Below are 26,415 nucleotides of genomic sequence, written 5' to 3'. Positions count from 1 at the left end.
TCTCCAGTCATTGCATTCATTTACGAACAGCGTTTCTTGCCTTTCTTGTGAAGTTGATGACAGTGCCTGTTAGTTTAGGAGTATAACTTAATTATAATAATTCAAATTTAAAAAATAAATAATAAATAAACATCTTCCCCGGGCTACAACCTTTTTGAAATGTTATCATTTCCTAATGCGTATTCGAAGTTAAAGGAATGGCGACAAGCACACTCTTTTTCTGGAGTTTTGAATAAAGATTTTATTGCCTACGTTATCACATGCCATGCCATGCTAACAGTGGGTACATAGTAGCCAATGAGGATAAGTTAAAGGCGGGCCTTTACTGCTGCACCCGGCGGATAGACTGCACCTGATTGGTGTGAGCCTGGGTACCGAACTCATTATAGTTTCTGAACTCGCCCTGACGTCTGTCTCTCTCGAGAATGTACTGGTATCCACGGTAACCGGGGAACTGGTAGGCCACCCACCTGGAAAGAGATAGGTAGAGAGAAAGGGAGGGAGAAAGAGAGAGAGAGGTCCACACAGACCATGAAAATTAGAACTTTTTTAATATATATATCTGTATTAACGTTTTCTCGGTTACAAAGGCCATTTGCTAGAGACTACGCTAAAGTATTTGGAATAGACAGCAACTTACGCTCCTGAGTTGATTTTGATGGAGGGCACCTCCTTGCTGCACCAGCCCATGGCTTGGAGGGAGGGGTAATCGTCGCAGATCTCAAACTTGCGCCCCTGGAAGTCCTGACACTCATACAGGGTCACCTTACTGTCACTGTGGTTCTGCCGAGAAAACAAGCACACAGCCACACATCATGAGCAGCCATGAGAGACCTACAGCATGTGTGAAGAGTAGGCCTATAGTAGGATACTCTGATATGAAGAACATTGGGTAAAAAATACTATGCTATAAACCATTTTTAAAATCGAATTAGCCTTAAGTGTAGCATTGCGTGGATCACAATAGACTACTATGGGTTAATGATGATATACAGCATGGTGTAGGCCTATTAGACTAGTGTGTGGTGTATGGAATGACCCTTTTATGGGTGGGAGGGAAGAGGAAAAGGTAGCTTACAGCACACTTGACGGGCCTGAAGGACAGCATGTGCTCGGTACGATAACTGCTGTTTCCACTCCAGGCCTCGTAGCAAGGGTAGTCACCCTTCTCCAGGATGAACTGCTGGCCCTGGAACTCAGGGTACTCGTAACCCACCCAGCTGGGGAAGGAAGAAAAGAATTCAGAGGGGAGGAGAACAGAGACAAAGATGAGAGAGAGAGAGAGATGATGGTTAATATAATGATGAAATGTTTAGCTTTTGTTACTGCTACTGTTGAATTACTACACAAAGTAGGCACTTAATGGTCAACGACCCAGCTGAAATCCTTTTGCAGTGAGGTATGATGTCCTCTCTCTCTCTCTCTCTCTCTCTCTCTATCTCAGACTCACTCACTCTCAGACTCACTCACTCTCTCTCTCTCTCTCTCTCAGACTCACTCACTCACTCACTCACTTTCTCTCTCTCTCTCTCAAACTTCTTCTGTCCCACTCTTATCTCTGTCAATCTCTGTTTCTCTCTCTGTCCGTTTGAAGACTTACGGGCCATTGTCCACCTTGATGGAGCGGATCTTCTGGAAGTTTCTCTCCAGGATGTTGGGGCACTCGAGCGAGAACTCGCAGCGCTTGCCCTGGAAGTACTCCTCCTCGAAGACAGTGATCCTCCACTGCCCTCTCTGATCCATCATCTGTTGCTGATTCATGATGGCCGCCTGAGTGTTTTGCTCTCTCCGGCTGCAAAAGGGTCACATAAAAAAACACAGTCAGTTCTGCTGAGAGCTACTCTTCTTGCCAGCCTACACTGTGCACTTCACATGTCTGTGAGATACTACACCAGAACTCAAGGGGGGGGGGGGGGGGTATTTGAATGATAAATTAAACCTAGTCATTGACTTTGAAAAATATCTTGTGTGCATTTGGCCCATTGAAAAACAGACGTTGTTTAGGTGCACGTCTGTCATTAGGAAACCTGGTTTAGCATTACTCCTAACATTACTTATTTGTGTGCGAGTCTACTAAGAGGATGTTTGGTTGTGCCCAGACACGAAGGATAATTTTCCTGCTCTAGTGTTTTGATGGAGATGAGCCACCATTAGAGCTCCAGTGATAAGCAGGAATAGATACACGCTCTCTTAAGGCCTTGGTAGAGTATCAGTTCAGCTTTGGCAGGCAAAGAATCCAGGATTGTAGGTCATGCTGAAGGGCAAGCGCCATGTAGCAATTCCAGCTTTAACGGAGTTCACAGGATGTCCATCTCCCATCAGTTTTGTTCTTAAGGTTGGCACTTTAGTTCTCCCAAATGTGGACATCAGAAGATGTTTCAACTCATCCTCGTCAAAACTGGACAAACCAAACTCATCTCCTCTATTGGCCAAAGTCTGGGTCATAGTGCTCTTTGATGGCACTGACCCGGCAGGTGTCCTAGGTATATGCTAGATTGGTTGGTGTGGTTGGTCGCCTCATGGCGTGGTGTGGCAGTGCGTGGCGTGGCAGCTCCATACTTACGTGCAGAGGGTGGGAGAGATGTGGCGTAATCTATGTCGGGGGTCTGTGCCTTGTGCCACGCTTATATAGGCGCCGTCACCCTGGTAACTGCAGAATCCGCAGCAGCTCTGCATGCTCAGCAGGCTGGCCTCAATGAGGCCCTAAGTCCTGCCTTTGTCTCCGGCAGGCTCAGATCCTCTGACTCATCAAAAACCCCGGTGTGTACCAGGCCTGGGAGCTGACTGACAGGGGACCCAAACAATGGCCGCCGCCCCTCATTGGCCGATGGAGACACAAAAGGGAACTGTGGGAGATTAACCTGGAACACAGAACAGCCTACCAGTGAGGCGTTTCCCTACCTCAATCCCTCCCCTCCATGTTTTTTATCTTCTTTTATCCTTTTTTTTAAACTTTTTTTTTGTATTCAGGTACACGGTAATGGATATTAAAAAGAGTAAACGTAGCCCATTGTAATTTGTAATTAGAGTGTTTATTTACCTGTATTAGGGTTTGTTTTAACTAACAAGAAAGAAACATTTGAAAAACTTATGAGTGACAAGTTACAACAAATCATCATCAACACAGTTTAAAATGATGACTATGGCTTATTTTTCAGAATTTAAACAATCTGATCCCTAACAGAGGACAAGAAAAAACATTTCTCATAAACATGTCTCGTAGATGTCAGTTCTTAGGGCCTCTTGGCGTTAGGATCGTGCAGCATTGTCAGGGCCCTGTGCATCACAAAGCCGACCATTCCACAGGCGACACCTCTGTCAGTGCCTGCATTCACTCTACATGATGGCTGTCAGGTGATCCTTTCACAGGCTTTGTGGTCTGCAGATGGGGCAATAGCTGGCAGAATCCTGCCTGAAGCCAGTCCCTAAAACAAAGGACAAGACTTGCAAACCTCTTGTACGCAGAGAAATCACCGCAGCTGGAGCTGTGTCTAATGACATGTTGTTGTTGTTTTTTAAGAGAACTTGCTAATTCAATATGTTTGCTATTGAGTCTAGTGACATCTAGTGATGGGATGACTCACTGCAAAACAGAGTCTCAGTCTCCCTTTCAGAATGAATCATTTTACAGCAAGTTGGTTATGCATATAGTCAGCCTTGACAAATGAAGAGCTCTTTTCCAAAATGCTATAAATCCATGTTTGAAAACAATAATAAGTCATGTTATTTAATTGTGTATTTCAGGTAATATCAATAAACTGTCAATAATCAATTGTGGTATTTTGATTGAGTAAAATAAATCAAACAATAACCCAACAATAACCCAATTAAAGTTCCACTGAAATTACTTGGAAAACAACATTTGAAAAAATTATATATGAAAACACATTAAAATGGTGGATATAGCATTTTGGAAAATAGCTCTTCAAATAGAACTCTATTTTCACTAATGCTTCTCTAGTCATTGTAATAAAGCCATGTATGCTGTCACAATTATAATAGCATATGTGACACCCTCCACATGTATTGCATTTACATTAGATGTATTAATTTGGCAGACGTGTTTATACAAAGCGACTTACAGAAATAGAATTACATTTAAGATATTAACTTTTAAGCATTTTAACAATTAAGCTACAGAGCTAGAGCAATATAATAACATTTAAGTTATTAACAATTAAGCATTTAAACATGTAAGCTACAGAGCTACAGCTATAGAATAACATTTAAGCTACAGAGCTATAGCTATAGAATAACATTTAAGCTACAGAGCTACAGCTATAGAATAACATTTAAGCTACAGTGCAGAGGAACTACAGCTAGGATGAAGAGGCCAATGAAAAAGAAAGCAGAGGAGGATGAATTACGATACATATATGAAGCTTTAAATCAGTTTGACATATATTGTACATGATTCATGCAAATATCCACAGGTGAATGGAAACTTACTGAAATAAATTGCAAATTGTGTGTGTGATTAGTAACACTCACCCGTGCTCAGCTTACCTCCCAGTTCCTGGCAGGAAACTAAGTTAATGAAAAGATACATATGGAAATGTTTCCTATTATGCAAATTAGTGAATAGGACCTGGTCAAAGGTGAGACTGAGATCATTACTGTACGTGAAGGACATCAAGGACAACTATGATTTGACTACCTAGCTTGAAGCACTGTTAATGTGACTGGTTTTAGCAATATTCACAATGTTACATAACTATATTTACAGTAAAACTGTAACAAAGAACAATTATTATGTTGCTATTCATGGGTTTCATCAGGTCCCTAGTTTATGAATGCATGGTGCTTGATTTTATACACCTGTGGCAAGGGCTCGGATGAAACCTATGAATAGTAATTGGCTGAAAAATGATCTACTTCATAGAGTTAGAAAATATGAAAATATAAACTGACATTTAACAGCTAAATATCTAGATAGGTCATGCTTATGGTGCCATAAGACATGACAAGTTGTATGCCCTGATGACTTATGGCAACAATGACAGATTTAAAAATGACATTACTTGTACATGATCTATACACATTATATCAGGTCTATTTAGCACAAAGCATATTTTTAAATAACATAATTTACTTTATAGTGTCATAATGTCATTTCAGATATACACAGGAGAGGTGGAAAATTCCTTGTTCTGTTGGTAGGGGATTTCCCATATTGTCCAGTCAGAAATCAAAGCTATTTAAAGGTGAACTTGGCAACTATTTCAACGTAATAAACCAGTTTAGAAATCATTTGGATGGTTAAATGACCTGTTGCGGTGAAAATGGTGACTTTCCCCGCTGCCCCTAGCGACCCCAGGCGGAAAACCAACCTTGAGACTACCGTCCCGGAAAGAGAAGTGAGAAACAAGAAACTCGTTTTAAATTGTGTTTCTTACCTTGTAACATCCACATTGTTCTGCCGAACTTATGCTAACCGTTTCGCTTGCTTGTAAACAAATCCATGTGCTTTATTGTTACCTTTTTCCACAGTTTGAAATAGCATAATGCACAATTTCTCCAGCAGAGGGGGAAATATAGCTAATCCTGTCAAGTGTCCCTTTAATAGTACCTAACATAATGCAGGATACAACAACAATGTGCATTAGGCTGGTGGCAGTTGCAAATGGTGTCCATGTACCCAGGATCCATAGTGGCCCTCCTTCATGGTACCACATGTGCTGCCGGGACCCTGAATGCCCAACCAAAGAACCGAAACAAAAAAAAGATAAGCCTTCGTATCACTGGAGTTATCAGGCAGGCACCTTCCTTCTTCAGTGTTTTGTTGAATGGGCTCTTTGCACGAAAGGCTCTCAATGCGGCCGCTTTGTTTCTGGTGGAGCCAGGTGTGTTTGAACCTGCCGCTATTGTTAATGTAATTAGTTTCTACACAGACCCGGTTGGGTGTTGCAACTAGTAAATCAGCATGTGATGAAAAAGAAGGATTTAAGCGAGTTAAAATTGATATTATTGGGAAAACAATGGTGAAAAGAGCCCATTAGGCCCACAACACCTCCAGAAGACTCAGCAGTGGTGTCTGACGTCCCACACCCACCTCCCTTCCACACTCATGATGGGTTCTCTACCATAAATGTTTTGTTCATTCCTCTTCATTGCTGTGGCCAGTTATAATCCAATCAGGAACATAACCAGACAAACGCTTGATGTGGGCATCCACAAATACCAACCAATATCAACAAATTCTTCATTCAATCCTCTTCGTTGCTGTGGCTGTTTATGATCCGATCAGCAACATAACCAGACCAAATACAAGCCCCTTAGTGGGAACCAACAAGTACCAAAATTATTATATATATATAGTTTTTTCCCCCCCATCATCAACTTCCTGAATTTTTGGTTAACAATTCCCCGGACACTGAAACACCGGGGCACATGGAACTTGGTGGGCATGTAGCCCCACTAGACTTTTACAGAAAAATTTCATTCAGTCCCTGCGCTGGGCCCCCCGAAACCCAAAAAATGCAGTTTTTATTAAATAACTACCTGAACCGTGGCACCGATGATAAATTTTTTTTTAATCAACCTAGTCCATAACCATTCATTGTGATTTGCACCCCCGCCCCCAGGTACCACCACTGCACCAGAATTCATGTGTATGATTAACCTCACATCCTCTGGGGATATGGCAAGTTTTGTGGAATTTCATCCATGGGGGGGGGGGGGGGGGGGGGGCATAAAATAAATGAATTTATGTGTACATTTAGTACATAAATTGTTGACTGTACACCCATCGGCCTGTAGGAGGTGGTGTTGAGCGAAAGGTTGCTGGTAGAGGATGATGAGGAGAGGAGCTACAAGGCACACACGCACAGACAAGAACACACACACACACACACACACACACACACACACACACACACACACTAACACACATACAAGCATACACAAAAGTTGCAAGAGTAGGGGATGGAGTTAGGAGATGGAGACAAATTGACAAGCCTGATTTATTTTTGCAGAGAGGATGTACAGTACAGGACTAAGCGGCGGTTATATTTTCTACAGCTACAACTGTTTTCAGGCAATTGTTCAGTTTTGCAGAGGCTGTCAGAGGTTTTGTGAATGTAGTTTGAGATTTGGGGTTTGTGTTTACAGTTTTGAGAAAAGGGTGGAAGGTTTCATAAAATGTGTTTTAGCAACTCTTACTCTCTTTAAAACTCTTACTACTGACAGTGAAGACTAGCAAACTCATTCACACAATCTGTGGGAGGGAAGGTGATACACAGACAAAGAGACTGAGACAGAGAGAGAGAGAGAGGGGGGGGGAGAGAAATGGAGGTGGGGAGAGATAGAGAGCTATTGATAGTAAGAGAGAGAGAATGGGAGGAGAGATGGAAGGAAATGGAGGGAGAGAGAGAACTAGAGAGAGAGAGAGAGATAAAGAGAGACATTGAGAGCTAGAGAGAGAGAGATAGAGAGACATTGAGAGCTAGAGAGAGATGGAGAGCTAGTGACAGAGAGAGATAAAGAGAGATAGGGAGAGAGAATGAGAGAGAGCTAGAGAGAGAGAGAAAGGGGGAGGGAGGAATATGCCATCCCCTCCTGTACTGGTGCTGCAGCTCTCATTTAACTGGGAAATCAGCCATTTACATCAGCACATGGCTCTCACAGACACACCTACAGCTAACACACACACACACACACACACACACACACACACACACACACAGAGAGAGAGAGAAAGATACAGAGAAAGAGAGATTGAGAGAGGGGGGAGAGAAAGAGAGAGAGAGAGAGACACACACACAAGAATGCACAAACAAACACAAACATGATCGCTCTCTATCTCTTTAACACTCTCTATTGTATCTCTTTCTTTCTCTCTCTCTCTCTCTCTCACACACACACACACACACACACACACAAACAATGATATCTTTGTTCTTCTTCTTGATATTTTACAATGAAATTATTCAAAGCAAGCCAACACATCTTTGGTGGTATTGCAGCTGCTTTCGAAGGCAGGGGAGTAATATTTCAAAGAGACGCGTGTGAAGAAAAACTGAACACTGAGGGAAAATCTCAACCTTTGCATGCAAAACAGCAAGACTTTACTTTTTATGGCTTATTCATAATTATTCAATTAAAACTTGCCACCTCCTCCCCTTGGGTCCAATATATTTTTCTTACTCTGTTTCTACATTAGACTGCTTTGGGAGGAGAGGGGTTGGGTGATGTATTTAAGCTCAATGACTCATTAGTGATTTAGACTGTTTTTTTTTTCTCTCCCCATTCATGAAGCTTCTGGCCCACATGCTGAATCCACATACTACAATGACAAACACACACACACATGCACAAACACCACACACACACAGATACACACTCACACACACACACACACACATGCACAAACACCACACACACCCAGATACACACTCTCACACACACATGCATGTGCATGCATACACACATGCACACATGCGTGTGCACACACACACACAGAGACACACACGTACACAAAAAGACACACACCAAACAAAGACACACACACACACACACATGCATGCACACACTCACTCACACACACAGTCACACACACACACACACACACACACACACACACACACTCCCCGGCTCCAGGCAACTTCATCAAAAGAGGTCTGTATTCATATTGGACATCACGGTGAGCTCAGCAACAGCACGTCAGAGAGATGCGGAGCGGTGGGGGTCGATGGAGGCGGCCAATCAGCACGCAGGCCTGCCTGGACCTGCGAGAGGGCCAAGCAAACATGCCATGTTTACACATCTGTCCCCTTCTACTCCTACTGCACACCTCCTGCATTTACCTGAGGCCTACATGTGTGTGTGTGTGTGTGTGAGTGTGTGTGTGTGTGTGTGTGTGTCTGGGTGGATATGTATGTGTGTGTGAGAGAGAAAGAGAGAGGGGGGGGGAAAGGGAGTGAAAGAGACACAGATGTGTATGTATGTGTGCTTGTGTATGCATGTGTGTCTGTGGTGTTTGTGTGTGTGTTTGCATGTGTGTGTTTTTGTGCGTGTGTGTGTGTGTATGTGTGTGTGTGTGTGTGTGTGTGTAAGGTGTGTGTAAGAGACAGATAAAGAAAGACTTATGCATGATATAATTATTTTCTTTATTTAAAATGTCAGTCTCTGTCTATCAGTGCCATGGCCACAGTGTTTGGTCCAATATATGCATGACTGTGTGTGTGTGTGTGTGTGTGTGTGTGTGTGTGTGTGTGTGCGTGCTCTAAAATCCATCCCTACCATGACAACAGATCCTCCTCCTCCTCAGTGATACTGCATTAACATCTCTGTGTTGTCAGGAAGTGTCTAGAAACCACATACACACAATTGTGTGAGTTTGTGTGTATTTGTTATGTGTATGTATATGTATATGTATATGTGTATGTATATGTGACTGTGTTGTGTTGTGTTGTGTTGTGTTGTGTTGTGTGCAGGTGTGTGTGTGTGTGTGTGTGTGTGTGTGTGTGTGTGTGTGTGTGTGTGTGTGTGTGTGTGTGTGTGACGCACACTGTGGTGTGATCCATCCAGCTGTCCTCGTGTGCACACAAAGGCCTCCATGACAGAATGGTAATTTTACACTAGACTAAATACAAACACACACACACACACACAGAGAGAGAGAGACAGAGAGAAAAGAGATGTCCATGTCAATTGTTATTATTATTACTATTAATTGCTAATTTTTGGATGTAACTACTGCTTTGGCAACACTTACAGTCATGCCTATAAAGCTCATTGAATTGAACATTTAATTGAATTGAATTGAGAGAGAGACCTAGACACACACACACACACACACACTGACCTATACATTCAGAGACAAACACACAGACACAGATCTTCACCTAGTCAGGCACTGTATAACTTATCCTGGCCATTCTCACAATGCAACAGTTACACCCATTTCACTGCCAAATTCCTAATTTGCATCAGAGGGCTTGATTCCATCTCAGCATATGCAAACACAGCAGATGCAGGTGGCAGTGCCTGGAGTCATATGTGTACAACTACTGCAGGTCTAACACGCCTCCAATATGCTGTATATCACATAAGGCTTTAGAGAAATAATGTATTTCATGCCATGAGCTTGCTGAATTCGGAATTCGGTAATATCTGCATTTAGCTTCATATAGACATTTAAAGCCTTAAACTTGGGACAGTAATGTTTGCATAAGCTTCATATAGACATTTAAAATCTTAGATGTGCATTCAATTTCATACACAGGAGTACATTTAATATTGCATCTGAATTGCTCCCTTGGTCTTTCCAGACTGAGTGTATGTTTATGATGCTGTGAGAATGTCATTGCTCCGTTGTATAACCGATTAGAGTTTGAATACTGGATTGGGAAATTACCTGTGCCACGTGTACTACAACCATGGCAACTAATCCATGGAAAAAAAGCAAGTGTGAAAAACAGGCCCTGAAAGCCCTAAACCGTGTGTGTGTGTGTGTGTGTGTGTGTCTGCGTGTGTGTATGTATGAGTGTGTGTGTGTGTGTGTGTGTATGTGTGTGTGTGTGTGTGTGTGCGTGCACATGTGTGTGCCTGTAAGTGTGTGTGTGAGAGAGAGTATCTGTGTTGTGTGTGTGTGCATGTGTGTGTGTGTGCGTGCATGTGTGTGTGTGTGTGTGTGTGTGTGTGTGGGCGTGCCAGTGTGTGTGTGAGAGAGAGTATCTGTGTTTGTGCATCTTTTTTCTGGTTGTTTGTGAGTGAGGTCACCTACACAGCTCCTATGCAACTGATACAGTTAGCATCACACAGAGACCATCATATGCTGGACCTGTGAACAGACACACCAAATGAATCACTCTCCAATGGCTGATCTTGGCCGTTGAACAGGCTCTAATAGCCAATCAGCAGAGGGGAAATAACCTTCAGGGGCTTTGCATATTTCATAAGCAATGTTTTAATATCTTTTAGAGCAGCACATGTCCCCTGGAGCTACACAGCTGACCGCAGCAGACCAGATCCCACTACCACACACAGTTCAAGCAAGCAACATCATCTGGACAGATCTAAAAACCTGACTTGATTCAATTACCAGCCACTGATTAAACATCTGCAGGAGACAATTACATTTAAGATGAAGAATGCATACAGATAGTGTGTATTAGTTCGGCCAGTCACTATCTTAACTGCTTCACAGAGATGATTTAGTGAAGCAACCAGTGAATGTGTAAGCTAAAATACACAAAGTATGGTAGGTTTTCTAGCAAAAACTAATGTGATTGTGTTCAAAACCTTAATTTGATTTTAAGGCCAGCAGGGTCAAGTCGGGGTAAACTATCAGCTTGTGTAGGCCTAATGTTTTTTAGTTTGTTTAACTTAAGTCTGAATAGTAGGCACAACTAAATGTTGTTTAAAAGTGGGCTGTTTATTCTTTCTGAGGTAACAAGTGAATGTTTGATAAATGAGTGAAGAATGTATTTTTTATTTCGTCACTGAATGAACAGGGTGATACTGCTCCCATGACTACAGCTCAACCAAATTGAGGCAGGGCAGATGGTAAGGGCAGCAGAGATGGAGCGACCAGAGCCGGCCGGAGTTAATGTTTGATCCTTTTGGGCCATTTGGTGAGTTTACGCATTAGCCTCATTGAAGCGATAACAGCCCTATTGACGAAGTTACCTTACCTGGCAACACGAGCGACCATCTCAATCTCAGACTCAAAACAAACACTTTGGAACAACTTTAGGTAAGGTAGACTATGTAGGTCTCAGGAAAAAAACCCCGCTCAATTCAGTTATATCCTTAATCGTCACAAGAATACTTTCCACAATACGTTCTTGTTAACTATGGGTAAATACAATGCAATGTTTTCTATTTGTGTTTGTGGCTTTCTTCAAACTTGAGCTGAAAACCACATCTTTTCAGAAAATGTGCAGAGATTATCCGTCAAAAACGCACATAGAAAACATAATTGGTCAATCCAAGCATAATAGATAGATAGATAGATAGATAGATAGATACTTTATTGATCCCCAGGGGAAATTCAAGGAAATAATAAAGTTCTGTCCAAGTATTTGTTTTATTTAAATAGTTTATTTCAATTAAAACAACTCCATCAGTTAAACGCAGATTATTGTCTTCACTTTTAATGACTTTGGACCATATGTTTCATTCAAAGAGAAAAAGACAAGACAACTGCAATTCACCGTGTCCACCTTTTTGATTCAGAAGAACTTCTGCACCTGCTTAACGCGAGCCGAACGAACAAAACTTAATCCTCATGTATTGTGCGTGTGGCTCAACGTAAAGCAAACACAGAATCAACGCAGCATCCTCTCGCGGATAGTCTACCATATTGTCCAGGAGTAGGCTATATCTCTTTCAGCTGTTCCCGAAGAAGTGGCCTCGATTGATGAAAATCGAAAAATCCAACTTTAAAACCTTTCCATTTCCCCGATTCGAACTGAAATAGGAAAGTGAAACATGAGAAAATAGAAGAGATGTTTTGTTAAACTTTGATTTTCCTAAACAAATGTTTCAATAACTTTAAGAGAATATAGCAAGGAGTTTACCTGCGATTCATTGTGCTGCGCGATGCTTCAAAGGGTCAAGACAATGACGTTCTCCACCTGCACCTTCTTGTCAAGTGAGGTGGCTTCTGTCATCCCTTGGCTTTTATATGGGAGAAACAATACTGCCCCTCTCCTTTTTTAGATGTGGAAAACTGACGTTCCACCCGCTCGCACCTGTCGCACTTTTGTTCAGGTCCAATATTGACTCAGGGAGTTTGAGGGGGAGGGCCAGCGAGGAGGATCTGCCCAGCTGCTCAGACTAGGCCTAAGCTACTGCACTTTCACTCAATAATGTTTCTCCCTATGGAACGATGTTATGACACCACTGACCTTAAAAATGACTTGATAATATGACTAAAGGTGTATGCTACAGGTGTAGGCTACTAGTCCACTACACAACTGCTGACAGAGGGAAAATGGGGGTTACAGGGAAGAACGACCCTACTGTTCCACTCGTGCGCGCCTAATTTACACATAATTTACATAGAACTTGCAAATGATTCTTTTTCCTCTCTAGCCGAGTGGCTTCGGAACTTGTTTGAAACACATGGCAGAAGGATGTAAAGTTTTATATGAGGTGTAGGCAGCTACAAGTACAATTGAATGCTTGTCATCTGTCTCAATGTTATTTTGTTGTCTACTAAAACAATATCCCTTACATGGACCTGAAGCTACATAATAGTGTTGACGCAAAGACCACACTGCACGACCAAACTAACAACATCGATTCATCCTTCCACACTGGATTGTGTGTTCGTTCATTTACTTTTACACTGAAATTATGTCTGCCTTAGTGGGCTTTCGTCTCCATTTTGCCACCAGCCTACATTCACAATCCCAGGCATGCGTCAGACTAGATTATCTGAATTCTAGTGCCATCCAGTGATAAGAAGCTACAAGTGCCTGAGCCATCACATTTCAATAATATCTCACCAAGTATTTGAGATAAGGCCAATATAAACCAACACTGCTGCGCAAGAAGCTTGCATTGTCAACTAATTGGTCCTGGGTTAAAACTGATGTATTGAAATAGCATTAAGTTCATTAGTAGGCTACATCCGATAAAGATTCGAAACCTGGCCTTGCCTTGCACTGATGGGCCAATTCACCAAAGCAACTCATCTCCCGCGAAACAACGAATGAAATACATCCGCTTGGTGGCAGTGTTGAACTGCTAGTAAAAATTAGGCCTTATTTATACAGTCGCAGGTGATGACACGTGTGGTCGTGGGATATGAAAGCGTAATTATGTTATGTGGATATATACAGCTCCATATTCGCACGTGACATTTTCTCCGTCAACCTTGAGGGACAAAATGACACGCAAGAATGACAATGTTCCAACATGTCGTGAATAATTAATGGCCTCACGATGGCGTCGTAGAGTAATAGTCCATCCTCATAATTCCAAGAAGCACTTCGGTTTATGTGGTTCCAGTGGGGGGTTCTAAATATTTCAGAACCTTTTGTTATGGCAAAAAAAGCAATGCGTGAGAAGGAATAAGTTTCACATTACAGTTTATATTCATTATTTCTATATGTATTCCGGAATACACTGCATATTTGCGCCTTCAAAGTGAAAGTGTACATCCTTTTCTTCTTTGGTCCGTTTGCCAGCTGGATCCTATACCTCACATCTTCAAGGAATTCAATTCACTGGCTTCGTATGCCATTTGACCATAATTTCACATCAGCTCTTGAGGCAGGAGCTTGCGCGGTCTACCCAAAATGATTAATCTGCTATGGATTGCAATTACAGAGTCCTAATGTTCAGATGGTGCTTAATTGCAGAGGGATACCGTTTTAGCTGAAGTCTTCTGGGCTCTTCTACATAAAACAGGGACGGTTGTGAGAACATCCAGAGACTAAGGGAGATGGGTGAAGAGAGGAGGAAGAGGTTACAGAAGTGCAGACTGGGTGATCCCACCTCCATCATGTTGGTTTTAAAGTTAATTTGGGTCAGTCATCATAACCATTTTACAGGGAGGAGCATAGGCTATTGTGCGAACATCTTTAGGGGTGTGATTGGCAAAGGTAAAAAAAAGGAAAATATACGTAGCACGGAGTGCTAAGGGAGATGGGTGAAGAGAGGAGGAAGAGGTTACAGAAGTGCAGACTGGGTGATCCCACCTCCATCATGTTGGTTTTAAAGTTAATTTGGGTCAGTCATCATAACCATTTTACAGGGAGGAGCATAGGCTATTGTGCGAACATCTTCAGGGGTGTGATTGGCCAAGGTAACCCCCATGGTTTGAGTACTTTAGTGTACTATAGTGTTGGCTACCGTACGTATATATTTACATCACCTACACTTCATAAAATTCATGAGGCAAATCCTATGCGAGGGTGGCACTGGAAAAGGGCCTTAAAGGAAATAAAATTTGAAAAATAACCCTTTAAATGATGACATCTGATGACTTTTATGGGAAGTATTGATACATTGAGATACATATATTTCAAACATTATAGCATATTACAATACAGCCTATAAGGCCTAAAGAAAACTAATTTATAATAGAGCAAAGTAGATGTAGCCAAAGTCCTTTTAGGCAAGTCCCTCCACTCGGCGGCCATTTGCCAACGCTTTTTGGGCACTCGTAGGGCATCCATTTCGGCAGAAATGCGCGTGCGCAAGGCTTCAAGACACCAATCTTGCTCCAGCGGCGAGATCACAACACATGATTGGCACGATGTCACAACACACCATATGATTGGCTCAATGTGTTCACATCACACCACATGATTGGCTCAATGTATTCACATATATATATGTGTAGACAACGGCCATATTGCCGTGACAAACTAGCCCCATGCATTTCTATGTTTCTATATTTGTTGAGTGCTGTGTCTCCACATTAGAAAGTCTCTGATGTAGCCTATAACCTACACAAGACTAAACCAAATATGGCTGAAATATATAGGCCATCATGATCATTTTGCCAACAGCTACGCAGAACCATGGATTTTTTCCATTTATAACATGTTTTGTTTATAACTTAAACTGTTGAGTTAAAATGTTGACTAAATTATTTACTATACTCCTACTTGATGATAATATATAGCCTGCCCCCTAACAGTCCTCTGGGCCTACGTACAAAATAGTGAATCGTGATAGGCCTACTGATATTTTGATGCTGATTGAAGAGGTTGCAACTTGAAGGTTGTTGATATTTCAGTTCCAAAGATAATCAAATTACATCGATTCCTCTCCTCCCAAAGTAACACTGTAGGTCCTACACCTCTCCTCCTAAAATAAATGGTAGGCTCTGTTTTAAGCTACTGCATCAGGATTGTGTAGGCTAAGCGGCTACAACACTAGTTTTACAAGCGCACACACTAAATGGAGAGCTAGGGTTAAATGCGGACTGCGCCTTTAAATTGGCGACTTTTTATCTATCAGCACAATGCTACAATAGGCTATTTCCACTAAATATTCAGCTCAATGTTATTATGTGCAAGACGTTTACTAAGTATGCCAAAGCTTTGATCTCGCACAGTCACCATAACGTTACGTTTTCTCATGGCATCCTGAAATATGTTTTAGACAAGGGGCGCAAGGTTCACGGAGGTTAACCGCTGGACAAACGCGAAATGACAAGGTGTTAACTAAACAATGTAGTAGGCCTAAGGTAGACAGGCTTTGAAAACCTGGAAGGTCTGTCACAGCCATGGAGGTATCACAGCTAACGAGGAGCCTCTCGCTGCAGCCTGCGGGAAGGCGGTGCTTGACATCAAGCCCAGCCCACATCCAAGTCAGCCATGTTTTTTTGTATTACGTCACGCAGTTTAAAATTGCTGGCGGCGAGAGGGAGGGAGGCAGTCGGCAGAAAGAGCCAGTCGCAACGAGACTGGGCGAGCTGCTAGTGCTACATTCTACAAACCAGCAACTTACTGCAACATACGTTTTATTGTGTAATTCAACACGTAAACTGTGGATTCAAACCACTGCAGCAACTCGCAACAGCACCAACGTTTCCATAAGAACGCTGTTGTCACACTACTCGTTCGTCAGATAGGAACTAGCTATCGGCAGTCGGCAGAGAGAGCCAGGACTCGCAACGAGACTGGGCGAGCTGCTAGTGCTACATTCTACAAACCAGCAACTTACTGCAACATACGTTTTATTGTGTAATTCAACACGTAAACTGTGGATTCAAACCACTGCAGCAACTCGCAACAGCACCAACGTTTCCATAAGAACGCTGTTGTCACACTACTCGTTCGTCAGATAGGAACTAGATCGGTGTCTTGAAGCCTTGCGCACGCGCATTTCTGCCGAAATGGATGCCCTACGAGTGCCCAAAAAGCGTTGGCAAATGGCCGCCGAGTGGAGGGACTTGCCTAAAAGGACTTTGGCTACATCTACTTTGCTCTATTATAAATTAGTTTTCTTTAGGCCTTATAGGCTGTATTGTAATATGCTATAATGTTTGAAATATATGTATCTCAATGTATCAATCCAATCCAATCCAATCCAAAGTTAACCACCCAGATGGCAAGAGGCTGGCGGCGGCCCACCGGTTTCGCTGTCGCCGGCGGACCGCTGAGTTTTTGCACATCGGTTCTACCGCGGTCCGCTGGGCTAACGAGCCTCAGATTTGACAACCTTTTCTTTATTCATTTATACGGCGGACTGCCGGTGGCCTAACGTTACCATCGCGGGTTGCTGACAAGAAGCCTACCTACCGGTGGTCCGATAGCTGCTTGCTGTCTGGGCAGTATAGTCTAGTCGTGACCCCCATAGGCCCAATAGTAAACCCAGAAATGTTGAGTACCCTAAAGTTTTATTGCAGAAATGTCATCTATAGGCCTAGTGGGTGGAATTTAACTTGGTTGCCTAAAGTTGCACTTTGTGCAAACATGCAATACATTTTTTTCTCATCTTAACATAAGTAATCAACTCAGAAAGTTTCATGGTGATATCTATTATTTAAATGTTTTACCCTATTCACCTGTACTGTCTAGCCTCGTGAGACCATCCTGATCTCGCGAGCTTCAGGGTTTCACTCGCAGATCAGTCTGGATACTTTCCGTTAAAGAAAATTTGGAGCAGTTCACCAAACGAACGTCCAATCAGCATTGGCTTTGAGGCGGGTTGAGGTGTGACGCAACGAACAACATGACCATCCACAGAGATGAGCATAGCTATCGCGCAAGTTTTATTCAAATTAGAAAGTATTCCTGGGTAAACTGTGAAGCTATGAGTCTCAGCCATGCAGCTGAGAGGAATGAACGACACAGACATCCTCCACGGCTGATTCCAGTTCATAATGGAGGAATATACTATCTTCAGAAGTGTAGGGCCTACCGTGAAAACTTGATGGGAATTGTCGTTGATTAGGTTCATAAATGGTAAGTTAAAACATCTTAACGTTTGTCACGTTACCTAACTTAATTGTATGTTAAACGGCATTAGAAGAATACTTTGTTCATCTAATTGTTTGATTTGGCCCGTCGATAACCAACAAAGGTGGTGATAGACAGATGGTTTATCCAATCAGCTAACCAGTATGTCCGCCCCTTCCCAAAAGTTCTTCAATGAAAAGTTCCCAGATGGATATGCGGAGCAAATCCATCTGGCGGAGTCAGGTTATGTACTGTCTTGCCTAAATTGCCTATTTATGCTAATTATGCAAATTGCCCAAAGTGCAACTTTAGGCAACCAAGTTGAATTCCACCCACTAGGCCTATAGATGACATTTCTGCAATAAAACTTTAGGGTACTCAACATTTCTGGGTTCATGAAATCACGACTAGACTAGTAGCCTATATTTGAGATGAGGATGTCGAGCTTGATCTAACCGGTTAACGTTACACAATGCATGTTTCTGGTTCACCTGTTGTTAATAAAGCAAAATCGCCCCTTTGTAGGCTATTTGGTTGTAATGGAGAATTCTTGCTGTTAAACTGATAGTCCATGATAATGAAACAACACACCATTCTACTTTTGAGGGCTAAATTAAATGAAATATGGCTCGTTTTCCGTTTGAACACATTGTCATCAATATTTAAAATGACCAATTTTTGTGAATGTGCATGGTTATTGTTTCAAAACAGGAAATCAAATGAACGAAAAAGTAGGCCTACACGAACCCAATTACAGTAACTAGCCTAGGCCTACATGAAAAATTCACTGTTGTTGCATGAAATGTAATTTGTTTTTAGCCTAAATCATCGGTTTCTATCATCTAATATGAAACAATATACTATATACTGTAATTCGCTACCGGGCTGTCGGCAGTAGGCCTAAAGCCAAAGCGTATGGGGAAGTGACGTAGGCAAAGAAAACATGGCTGAGTTGGATGTGGGCGGGGCTTGATGTCAAGCCTCGCCTTCTCGCAGGCTGCAGCGAGCTAGGCCTACTTGGGAGGTAACTTCAAGCACAGCTTACACGCGCAGAAATTAAAAATTCAATATCAGCATCACGAGATTCATTATTGGAAAATCCTGACAGTGGATGCAAAGCCAAAACGAGGGGGGGAACTTCATACATGATGTCTTTTTAAATCAATTTGTTGACCTTTACCGTTTCATGGCTTCTGCTGAGAAGTGCGCCACACACACTGAACTTGAATCAAGCATTCTTCAGAACGCAGCTGATCAACCCGTCTACTTTCACTTTCAATGAAATCCTAGTAAACGGAATACACTACAAGCGGCGTGATATTCGGAAAGATGTGAAGCACAAAACCCGTCGTTGTCAGCGGCCTGTTATAATGATGGCCTGGGTAATGAAGAAATATAGCCTACCTCTGATCGACAGACCCCCCCCCCCCCACCCCTGTATGTTTCATAAAGCTCAGAGGTATGTATATTAAAATAAATATATCTGTTTTGAAGTGCCTTTCTTGACTCTTAGATGTAAATATGTAAAGGCTACACCTCACATGGAAAGAAGAGACGGATTTTCAAGATGAAAAATTGTCAGCTTTATTATGAACCACATTCCAGAGTTAAACAAATGAAAGACCTCCCAGATGGCCGCCGACTCTGCCCCGCATCCGACCCAGATGCGGCTCTGATCTGGCTCCGATCCGGCCCAGAGTCCGCTGCCACGTGGGCTGCTCTATCTGATATGTACAGTTATCTCACAAAGGCCAGGGCTGGGTGGGGGAGGGGGCGCCAGGAGACAGCAGCAGATACTCACAATCAGAAATAGATGCCATTCACAACACCAACTTGGAATCGACTAATTGTTCAAAATCAATGTTTTGTCTTTTTTACTTTTTCTTTTCTAGTCTTTTTTTTGTCAAGTTTTTTTTTAGTCTTTTTTTTTTACCCGGCCTGGGATGAGTTAAACAGGCCTAGATGATGATGCACTAAATCAGACAGAATTATGATTCATGGGCTGATAGTTTGAGGTGTTTTGTAGGAGCACCATAGCACTGTCTTGTCTATCGAAGTTATTTTTTAATTACTTATAGAACTGAGTTTTTCATATCCTAATGCTGAACAGATATAACTTTCTCTTGTCTGTTAGATCATGGTAATGTCAAAAATATTATGTACAAATTTAAAATGATACAGAATAATACATTTAAAATTCTTTGTTACATTACAAGTACAATGATGAACGTCGACTTTTGTTTTTTAGATATTGCACAACCTGGCGTCATCGTAATGCATTTCATTGGAAAGTGCAGAAAACGTTTTTTTTTTTTTTGTACAAGGGAACATGAGTCAGAACATAAAAGGAGAAAAATGCTTTTTTATGCTTCAGCTGTGGCTTGTCAACATCGGAGAACCTGTAAATCATGGGATAATTATTAAAAACAACTTGCAAAAATAAAAATTTGAACTCATAGAAGACAAACTATAGTACACTGTGTACAAATGACTTGGCATAGAGTAGAAGTCAGGGCGACTCCCGTTGGGGGTAAAAGTGTTTGTGTCTGGGTGTGTGTGTGGGCAGAATGACGTGGCTGAATGAGAAGCATAAACACACAAACACATGGTCACACCAACGCAATCAGAAGTTCACCTCATGAGTTGCCCTTTCCAAAGGAACACAATCTTTCTTTTTTTAATAATATATATATTTATATATTTAAAGAATTCCCCTGTTATTTAAATGTTTTTTTCTTTCTTTTTGAAACATATCAACAGAAGGTATGGCGATGGCGTCCAACAACATAGGGACAGCGTGCGGCGTCCGTCAGTTCATTATTGTTTTGTCCTATCAGAAAGAAGCGGAGCCACAGGTGAGAGACGAGAGAGTGAGAAGAGAGAAAGGGGGCAGGTGCCGTGCTTCGTACAGTCCAATCAGATCTCAAGAGAAGGAAGGGGGGAGGTGTCAGTTGCTGTGGTGATGTGATGCGGTGGCACGGGATTGACACCTCTTTCATTAGGGGGCTCCGTGGGGTTTTCACCGATGGCCGAACATGAGGAGGCTACTACCAGTGAGTCTACACTGAGGGCTTCAACTGAAAAGGAGGTGGCGAAGAGGACCTGAAGGAGGACCAGGAGGGTGTGTGTGTCCGCCAGGGTGAGCCAGGGGCGGAGGCTCACCGCGTGGAGGCGAGCACGTGACCCGGGATCCAGCCTTCGGCGGCGGGCGATTGGCTGTTGGCCGGCCGGTACACCAGGCACATGTTCTGCTGGTTGGAGGCCAGGATCTGGACTCGCTCGCCGGCCACCACGCAGATCTCGTCCTCCTTCACTGCGTTGTAGTCGTGCGTCACCAGCACTGACGACAGCCCGTTGCAGTCTGGGTCGTCGGACTAAAGGAAACGCACACACACACACACACACACATATAAAGACAAGGCAAGAGGAAAAAGAAGAGATTTAAGTCTTTTATCGGGAAGAAATACCTCAGACCAAAACAAAAAAATGTATGTGATGTATTCACTAATAATTTATATAGTGGTTAAGGAACCCACTTTCTTTAACTATTCAGCAGGACAAATTAAAATGATAATAATAAAATAAATAACTTATACGACGTATTTATATTCAAACACTGTCTCCTGTTTATCATGGACTGTTCAACAAGACACGTGGAAAATAAATTAATTGGAACAAACAAAACAAAACGAATCAAAACAAAACAAAGACTCAAACTGGTCATCTCCAGTGTCCTTCCTGTCCCTGATCTAGAGCAGTGGGTGGCTGCCCAGCCGGGGCCTGGGACGGAGAGGAATTGAGCGCAGTGGCCACTTCGTTGAGGCTGCTACTTTGTTAGCGTCTGTGCTAACCTTGACCTGCCTGCGCTGCTTCCAGGAATAAATAGACTGATAAGAAAAAAACCTGGGGAGCTATGAGACATTTAAAAATAAAGAAAGTAGCCAGTGCACTCCTGCAGTCTGGGTCTCGGTGACAGGGGTGATTTATCTAGGCCCAGGTTTCCAGGCTAGTCCAAGGCCAAGACAGACGAACAGAAGGAGAGAGGGAAAAGGAGGGAGAGAAGGAGAAGAGAAAGGGAGGAAAGATTGGGGCGAGGAGATAGATGAAGAGAGGGAAAGAGAAAGAGGAAGAAAAGGAGAAGTGAAAGTAAAAGCGAGAAAGAGAGGAAAGATTGGGGCGAGGAGATAGATAAAAGAGAGGGAGAGAGAAAGAGTGAGAGAGGGAGAGGAGGAAAAGAGAAAGAAGAAGAGAGAAAGGGAGGAAAGATTGGGGCGAGGAGATAGATAAAAGAGAGGGAGAGAGAAAGAGTGAGAGAGGGAGAGGAGGAAAAGAGAAAGAAGAAGAGAGAAAGGGAGGAAAGATTAGGGCGAGGAGATAGATGAAGAGTGGAAGAGAGAAGGAGAGAAAGTAGAAGAAAGAAAGGAGAGGGGGAAAATTAAAGGGACGAGGTAGAGTAGTGGAAACTAGGGCAGTTTCTCCACTAAGAATAGCCCTCAGTGTGTGACCATTCACCTACTCATGGACACACACACACACACACACACACACACACACACATGCATGCAAATGCACAAGCACTAATACACACGCACATACACACACCTACAAATGCACTCACTGACACACACACACACACACACCCTTACACAAATGCAGATACACAAGCACTATTACACACACACACACACACATGCATGCAAATGCACAAGCACTAATACACACGCACATACACAGACCTACAAATGCACTCACTGACACACACACACACACACACCCTTACACAAATGCAGGTACACAAGCACTATTACACACACACACACACACACACACACACAGAGTCTTCCACATCCACTCGGGAGGAATCTATAGTAGTCAAAATCTCTAACAGAATGGACTATTGAGGGGTGAGGTTGCCTTGAGCATCAATCCCATGATAAGACAAACAGCACTGCATCATGGGAAAATCTGTTTTTGTTTGATGATCACATTTGAAAGCCTTCTGGCAAAACCTCCTTCTTTTAGCTGAAAGACGAAATTGTCTAACAGAGGATGGTGACCATCAGTAACCTGACTCTCGCCAGATGAATTTCGTTCCGCTTAGCTCCGCCTAGCTTCACTCACATCCATCTGGGACCTCTTCCGTTGAGAGTGATTTCTGCACCAGATTTTATGGTAGAGCCAATCAGGACGCAGGGCGGGAGTTTCATAGATGTGACATAGCGTAGAAGCAACTGTGAGACTGTTATCAGCGTCACGGGTTGGCTTCGATGTGAGTGGTTGAAGTAGCACGTCAATAGATGACGGACAAGTGGCTTATCCAATCATATGCAAGCATTTTTTGATTAGGCCCAGCCTTCTGAAGCAACACTTCAATGGATTGATCCCAGATGGATGAGTGGAGCTAGGCGGAACGAAATTCATCTGGCGAGAGTCAGGTTAGACCATCAGTATGATCCAATGGGAATCTAAATAGGTGCAGTACAAAAACTAGGACACCAATTTTAAGGAGTTAAGGTAAAAAAAAATTAAGTAAAATGTATGTAAAAAAGACATTGATCATTTTCACACAAAAGAGCCTTTGGGCACAGGATACAGCTTGACCCAAACAAAGAATGGAACTGACATCAGTGTTTTAAATCAACCTGACTCAAATCTCCCCTCTTACAACCCCCTCCCCTCCCCTCAGACAACCACGGCAGGATAAGCCTGTTGCGACAGCATGTACTGAATATCCAGGTCAGTCTCCACGTGGCGGGCTGCACTCACCATCTCTGGTTCGGGGTGCTTGCTGGACTTGTGGGCAGGGCTTCCGTTGGAGGTAGATGGCTTAAGGGGGCTGGACGGGTGGGCAGGTGGCCGGCCGTTAGCAGAATGCTGTCGGGGCAGAGAGCCTCCACTGTCTTTCTTCTGGAAGATCTGAGGGTTCTGAAGAGCTGCAGCCGACCGGGAAGGACAAAGACATGTATTGGTTAACAATAGATCAGTGGTAACACTTGTTAGGCTGGTGACTACTGGAAGACAGACCAGCTAATCAACTTTAAGATACAAAGGAATTATGGGTACTGTAGTGTCTTTGGAAGATCTAAGGGTTCTGAAAAGCTATTTTAACGATGTAACAGGGATATAGAAACGTATATGGTCATAATTACATTTACTACCTACAGTAAACAGTCCAACACTGAGGGCACCATTCAAACAGAAAGGGATTGTGGGTACTGTAGTCTCTTACCAGACAGGAAGCTGCTCTGTGCGTCCAGCAGGTCTCGGATCTGCTGCACCCACTCCTGCTTGATCTCCATGTTGGCTGCCTGCAGCGTCAGCCTCTCCGAGGACCCCCGTGATGCCATCACAAACTTACATGGGTCCGAGTCCACATGCTCCTCCATACTCAGGTAATTCACCTACAAGGGAAATAACACATTCAAAATATGTCATGGAATTTAGAGTAAACGTTTTCTGACATAACGCACGACACACGAGATCTGCCACTTCTTATGTTCTTTATGGCATTTGCAAGCAATATGTCTGCTCTCCACATTCAAACTTAGTCTGTATTTAATTGAATGCATAGTCTGTAGTTATGGGACCAATAAAATGACCAATAAAAGGACCAATAAAGGAACAATAAACACAATACATACCTACATATTCAAATGCAGAATACGTATCAGGCCAATGTTCCTATCCAAACCAACTTACATTTTGTGTGTGCATTTATCACTATGTACACTCCTTAAGTGCTAAATGTCATTGTCGCTGTCACATGTCACTGGTATTTCCGGCATCCGACTATCAGTTGAGCCAAATAAGTAGCTGTGTGACTGTCACTATTGCCCTTTTATGCTTTTATTTGTTATTACTGTTTGCTTTTGTTTATATAAAGCACATTGAATGACCTCTGTGTATGAAATGCGCTATATAAATAAACTTGACTTGACTTGACTTGACTGCATCTAGAGCAGACGCCTGTTCTATATGTGTGTGATGCCAGAGGAGGGAGCTGTAGTGCTCTACCTTGATGCTCTTCTTGAACTGGTAGCCGGGCGTGGACGAGCCTTTACGTAAGAGTTCGCTGAAGATGACGATCTGCTCAAAGAGGAAGACCCTCCGCTCCTTGCTGCGCGACAGGACCCCCGTGTCGTGCTCCGTCACAAAGAACGTGTCCTGTAGAAGCAGCTTGCCCTGGGCTGTGAGCTTGCCCTGTGTGATGCCATAAGACACTGTGTTAGCTCCTGATGTCTGCCCTGTGGATGTTTCCAGTGTTATGAGTGCAACTGTTAAACCACTGTTAGACAACAACATAAATTCACAATGGACTACTTGATATCCACTGCAAATAAACTCCATGACACTTTGGAAGGTTTTTATTAGCAGTATACGCGTTTACACTACTCTCTTTGACAGCCATACTTCAGGACTATTAATAGGACACAGCTGGAGGCATTAGGTTGTTTGAAAATGGCAATCAAATGTGATCTGAGTTCAAAGACGAACAGGTTTGATGATCACATCTGATAATCGCTATGCGTGTGCTACACAAGTTTCCATAAAAAGGGCACGACGACAGCTTGAGAAGTCAGCTGACACCACTTCCCTTTTCTAGTCTCCTCAGTGCATGGGGAAAAACCCTACATAGGGTACGTTAGGGGAAACTTTGATTTCTATATTCTTGTTGATTGATGATTACAGTTTACAGCTAGGGTTAGCCTGCATCTCAAAATATTACAATAAAGATTTTTTAATACAGAAATGTGGATATGAGCTTTAATCAGTTAATTAAGTCAAAACATTGGCAATGGTTTCCTGAGCCTTTAATCTCTCAGTCTGGGCAGGCAATGGACTACTATTTTCTAATTTTTTGAGATGCACCTATATAAGCTAACCAGATCATCCTTTGGGTCCAGTCAGTGAATGTCATCTCTGTGGCCTATTTTGCCTTCACCCCTCCCTGTCCTTCAGCGCAGCCGAAACACTCAGCCATGACACTTTGCACAGTTTTTCTTAGCAGTAGAGAATAGCATTCTCTACAGCTTACTAAACAAAACCATCAATAAAATTCAATACGTCCAGAACTAAGCTGCTCGTCTGCTCAACTCCGTCCACTGGCTCCCAGTCAAGCGCAGGATTGATTTCAAAATACTTCTCCTCTCCTAGAAAGCCCTCAATAATGCCCCTCCATACCTTACTGTTCTCCTTATCTACCACACCCGTCAAGTTCTCCCTGTGTCAAAAGTGAAAGGTCAGTGTGAGGTCATCTCACCTCGTAACCCTGCAGCCGGCCCAGGTTCATCATGTCATTGCAGCGTTTGGGCACCAGGAACATCAGATCCACAGCTTTCTGTACGAACACAGAGATTACAGAAAATCAAAACCACATATAAAAATGTGTGAAGGGTGCATTCAGTTTTTTATCTGCTAAAATGGCTCACCTCAATTTCCTGACAGTCCAGGCCAGCCTTTGAGCTGAACTTCAAGAAGTCCTGAAAAAGAAACAGCCTTTGTTCAGTTTGGAACGCCTTGTCAATGAGACGAATGATTTCACTGG

General features: G+C 42.8%; 2 protein-coding genes across 7 annotated transcripts in view; both read right to left on the bottom strand.

The window, feature by feature from the left end:
* Window positions 1-267: 267 nt before the first annotated feature.
* On the bottom strand, window positions 268-1,763 carry LOC143141986 (beta-crystallin A2-like). Its single transcript, XM_076302673.1, has 4 exons — window positions 1,601-1,763; window positions 1,079-1,220; window positions 641-783; window positions 268-470 (listed from the first exon to the last, which is right to left on the bottom strand). Exons 1-4 carry the CDS (start codon window positions 1,759-1,761, stop codon window positions 323-325), a joined length of 594 nt encoding a protein of 197 aa, XP_076158788.1. The 5' UTR covers window positions 1,762-1,763; the 3' UTR covers window positions 268-322.
* Window positions 1,764-19,440: 17,677 nt separating this feature from the next.
* Window positions 19,441-26,415, bottom strand: part of kalrnb (kalirin RhoGEF kinase b) — an 83,871-nt gene continuing 76,896 nt past the window's right edge. For all 6 annotated transcript variants that reach the window (XM_076303364.1, XM_076303365.1, XM_076303366.1 and 3 more), the window contains 6 exons: window positions 26,300-26,350; window positions 26,131-26,208; window positions 24,885-25,070; window positions 24,100-24,271; window positions 23,637-23,803; window positions 19,441-21,244 (listed from right to left, as the gene is read on the bottom strand). In XM_076303364.1, coding sequence (XP_076159479.1) covers window positions 21,029-21,244; window positions 23,637-23,803; window positions 24,100-24,271; window positions 24,885-25,070; window positions 26,131-26,208; window positions 26,300-26,350 — 870 coding nt within the window. In that variant the 3' untranslated portion in view covers window positions 19,441-21,028. The remainder of the gene's footprint in view (window positions 21,245-23,636; window positions 23,804-24,099; window positions 24,272-24,884; window positions 25,071-26,130; window positions 26,209-26,299; window positions 26,351-26,415) is intronic.

This window comes from Alosa pseudoharengus, unplaced genomic scaffold, assembly GCF_046254945.1.
Source record: "Alosa pseudoharengus isolate Yale_2024_CS ecotype anadromous, Long Island Sound unplaced genomic scaffold, YU_APseudo_1.1 YU_APseudo_1.1_scf_24, whole genome shotgun sequence".
Classification (NCBI taxonomy): Eukaryota; Metazoa; Chordata; class Actinopteri; order Clupeiformes; family Clupeidae; genus Alosa; species Alosa pseudoharengus.
The sequence above is the reverse complement of the archived record's forward strand: the minus strand, read 5'-3'. Positions and strand labels throughout refer to the sequence as shown.

Excerpts from the sequence above, each read along its gene's own strand:
- LOC143141986 (XM_076302673.1), bottom strand. The coding sequence starts at position 1,761 with ATGAATCAGCAACAGATGATGGATCAGAGAGGGCAGTGGAGGATCACT. Across the intron at positions 784-1,078 it reads TCAGGCCCGTCAAGTGTGCT|AACCACAGTGACAGTAAGGT; the intron begins GTAAGCTACCTT and ends TTTTCTCGGCAG. Across the intron at positions 471-640 it reads ATCAAAATCAACTCAGGAGC|GTGGGTGGCCTACCAGTTCC; the intron begins GTAAGTTGCTGT and ends ATCTCTTTCCAG.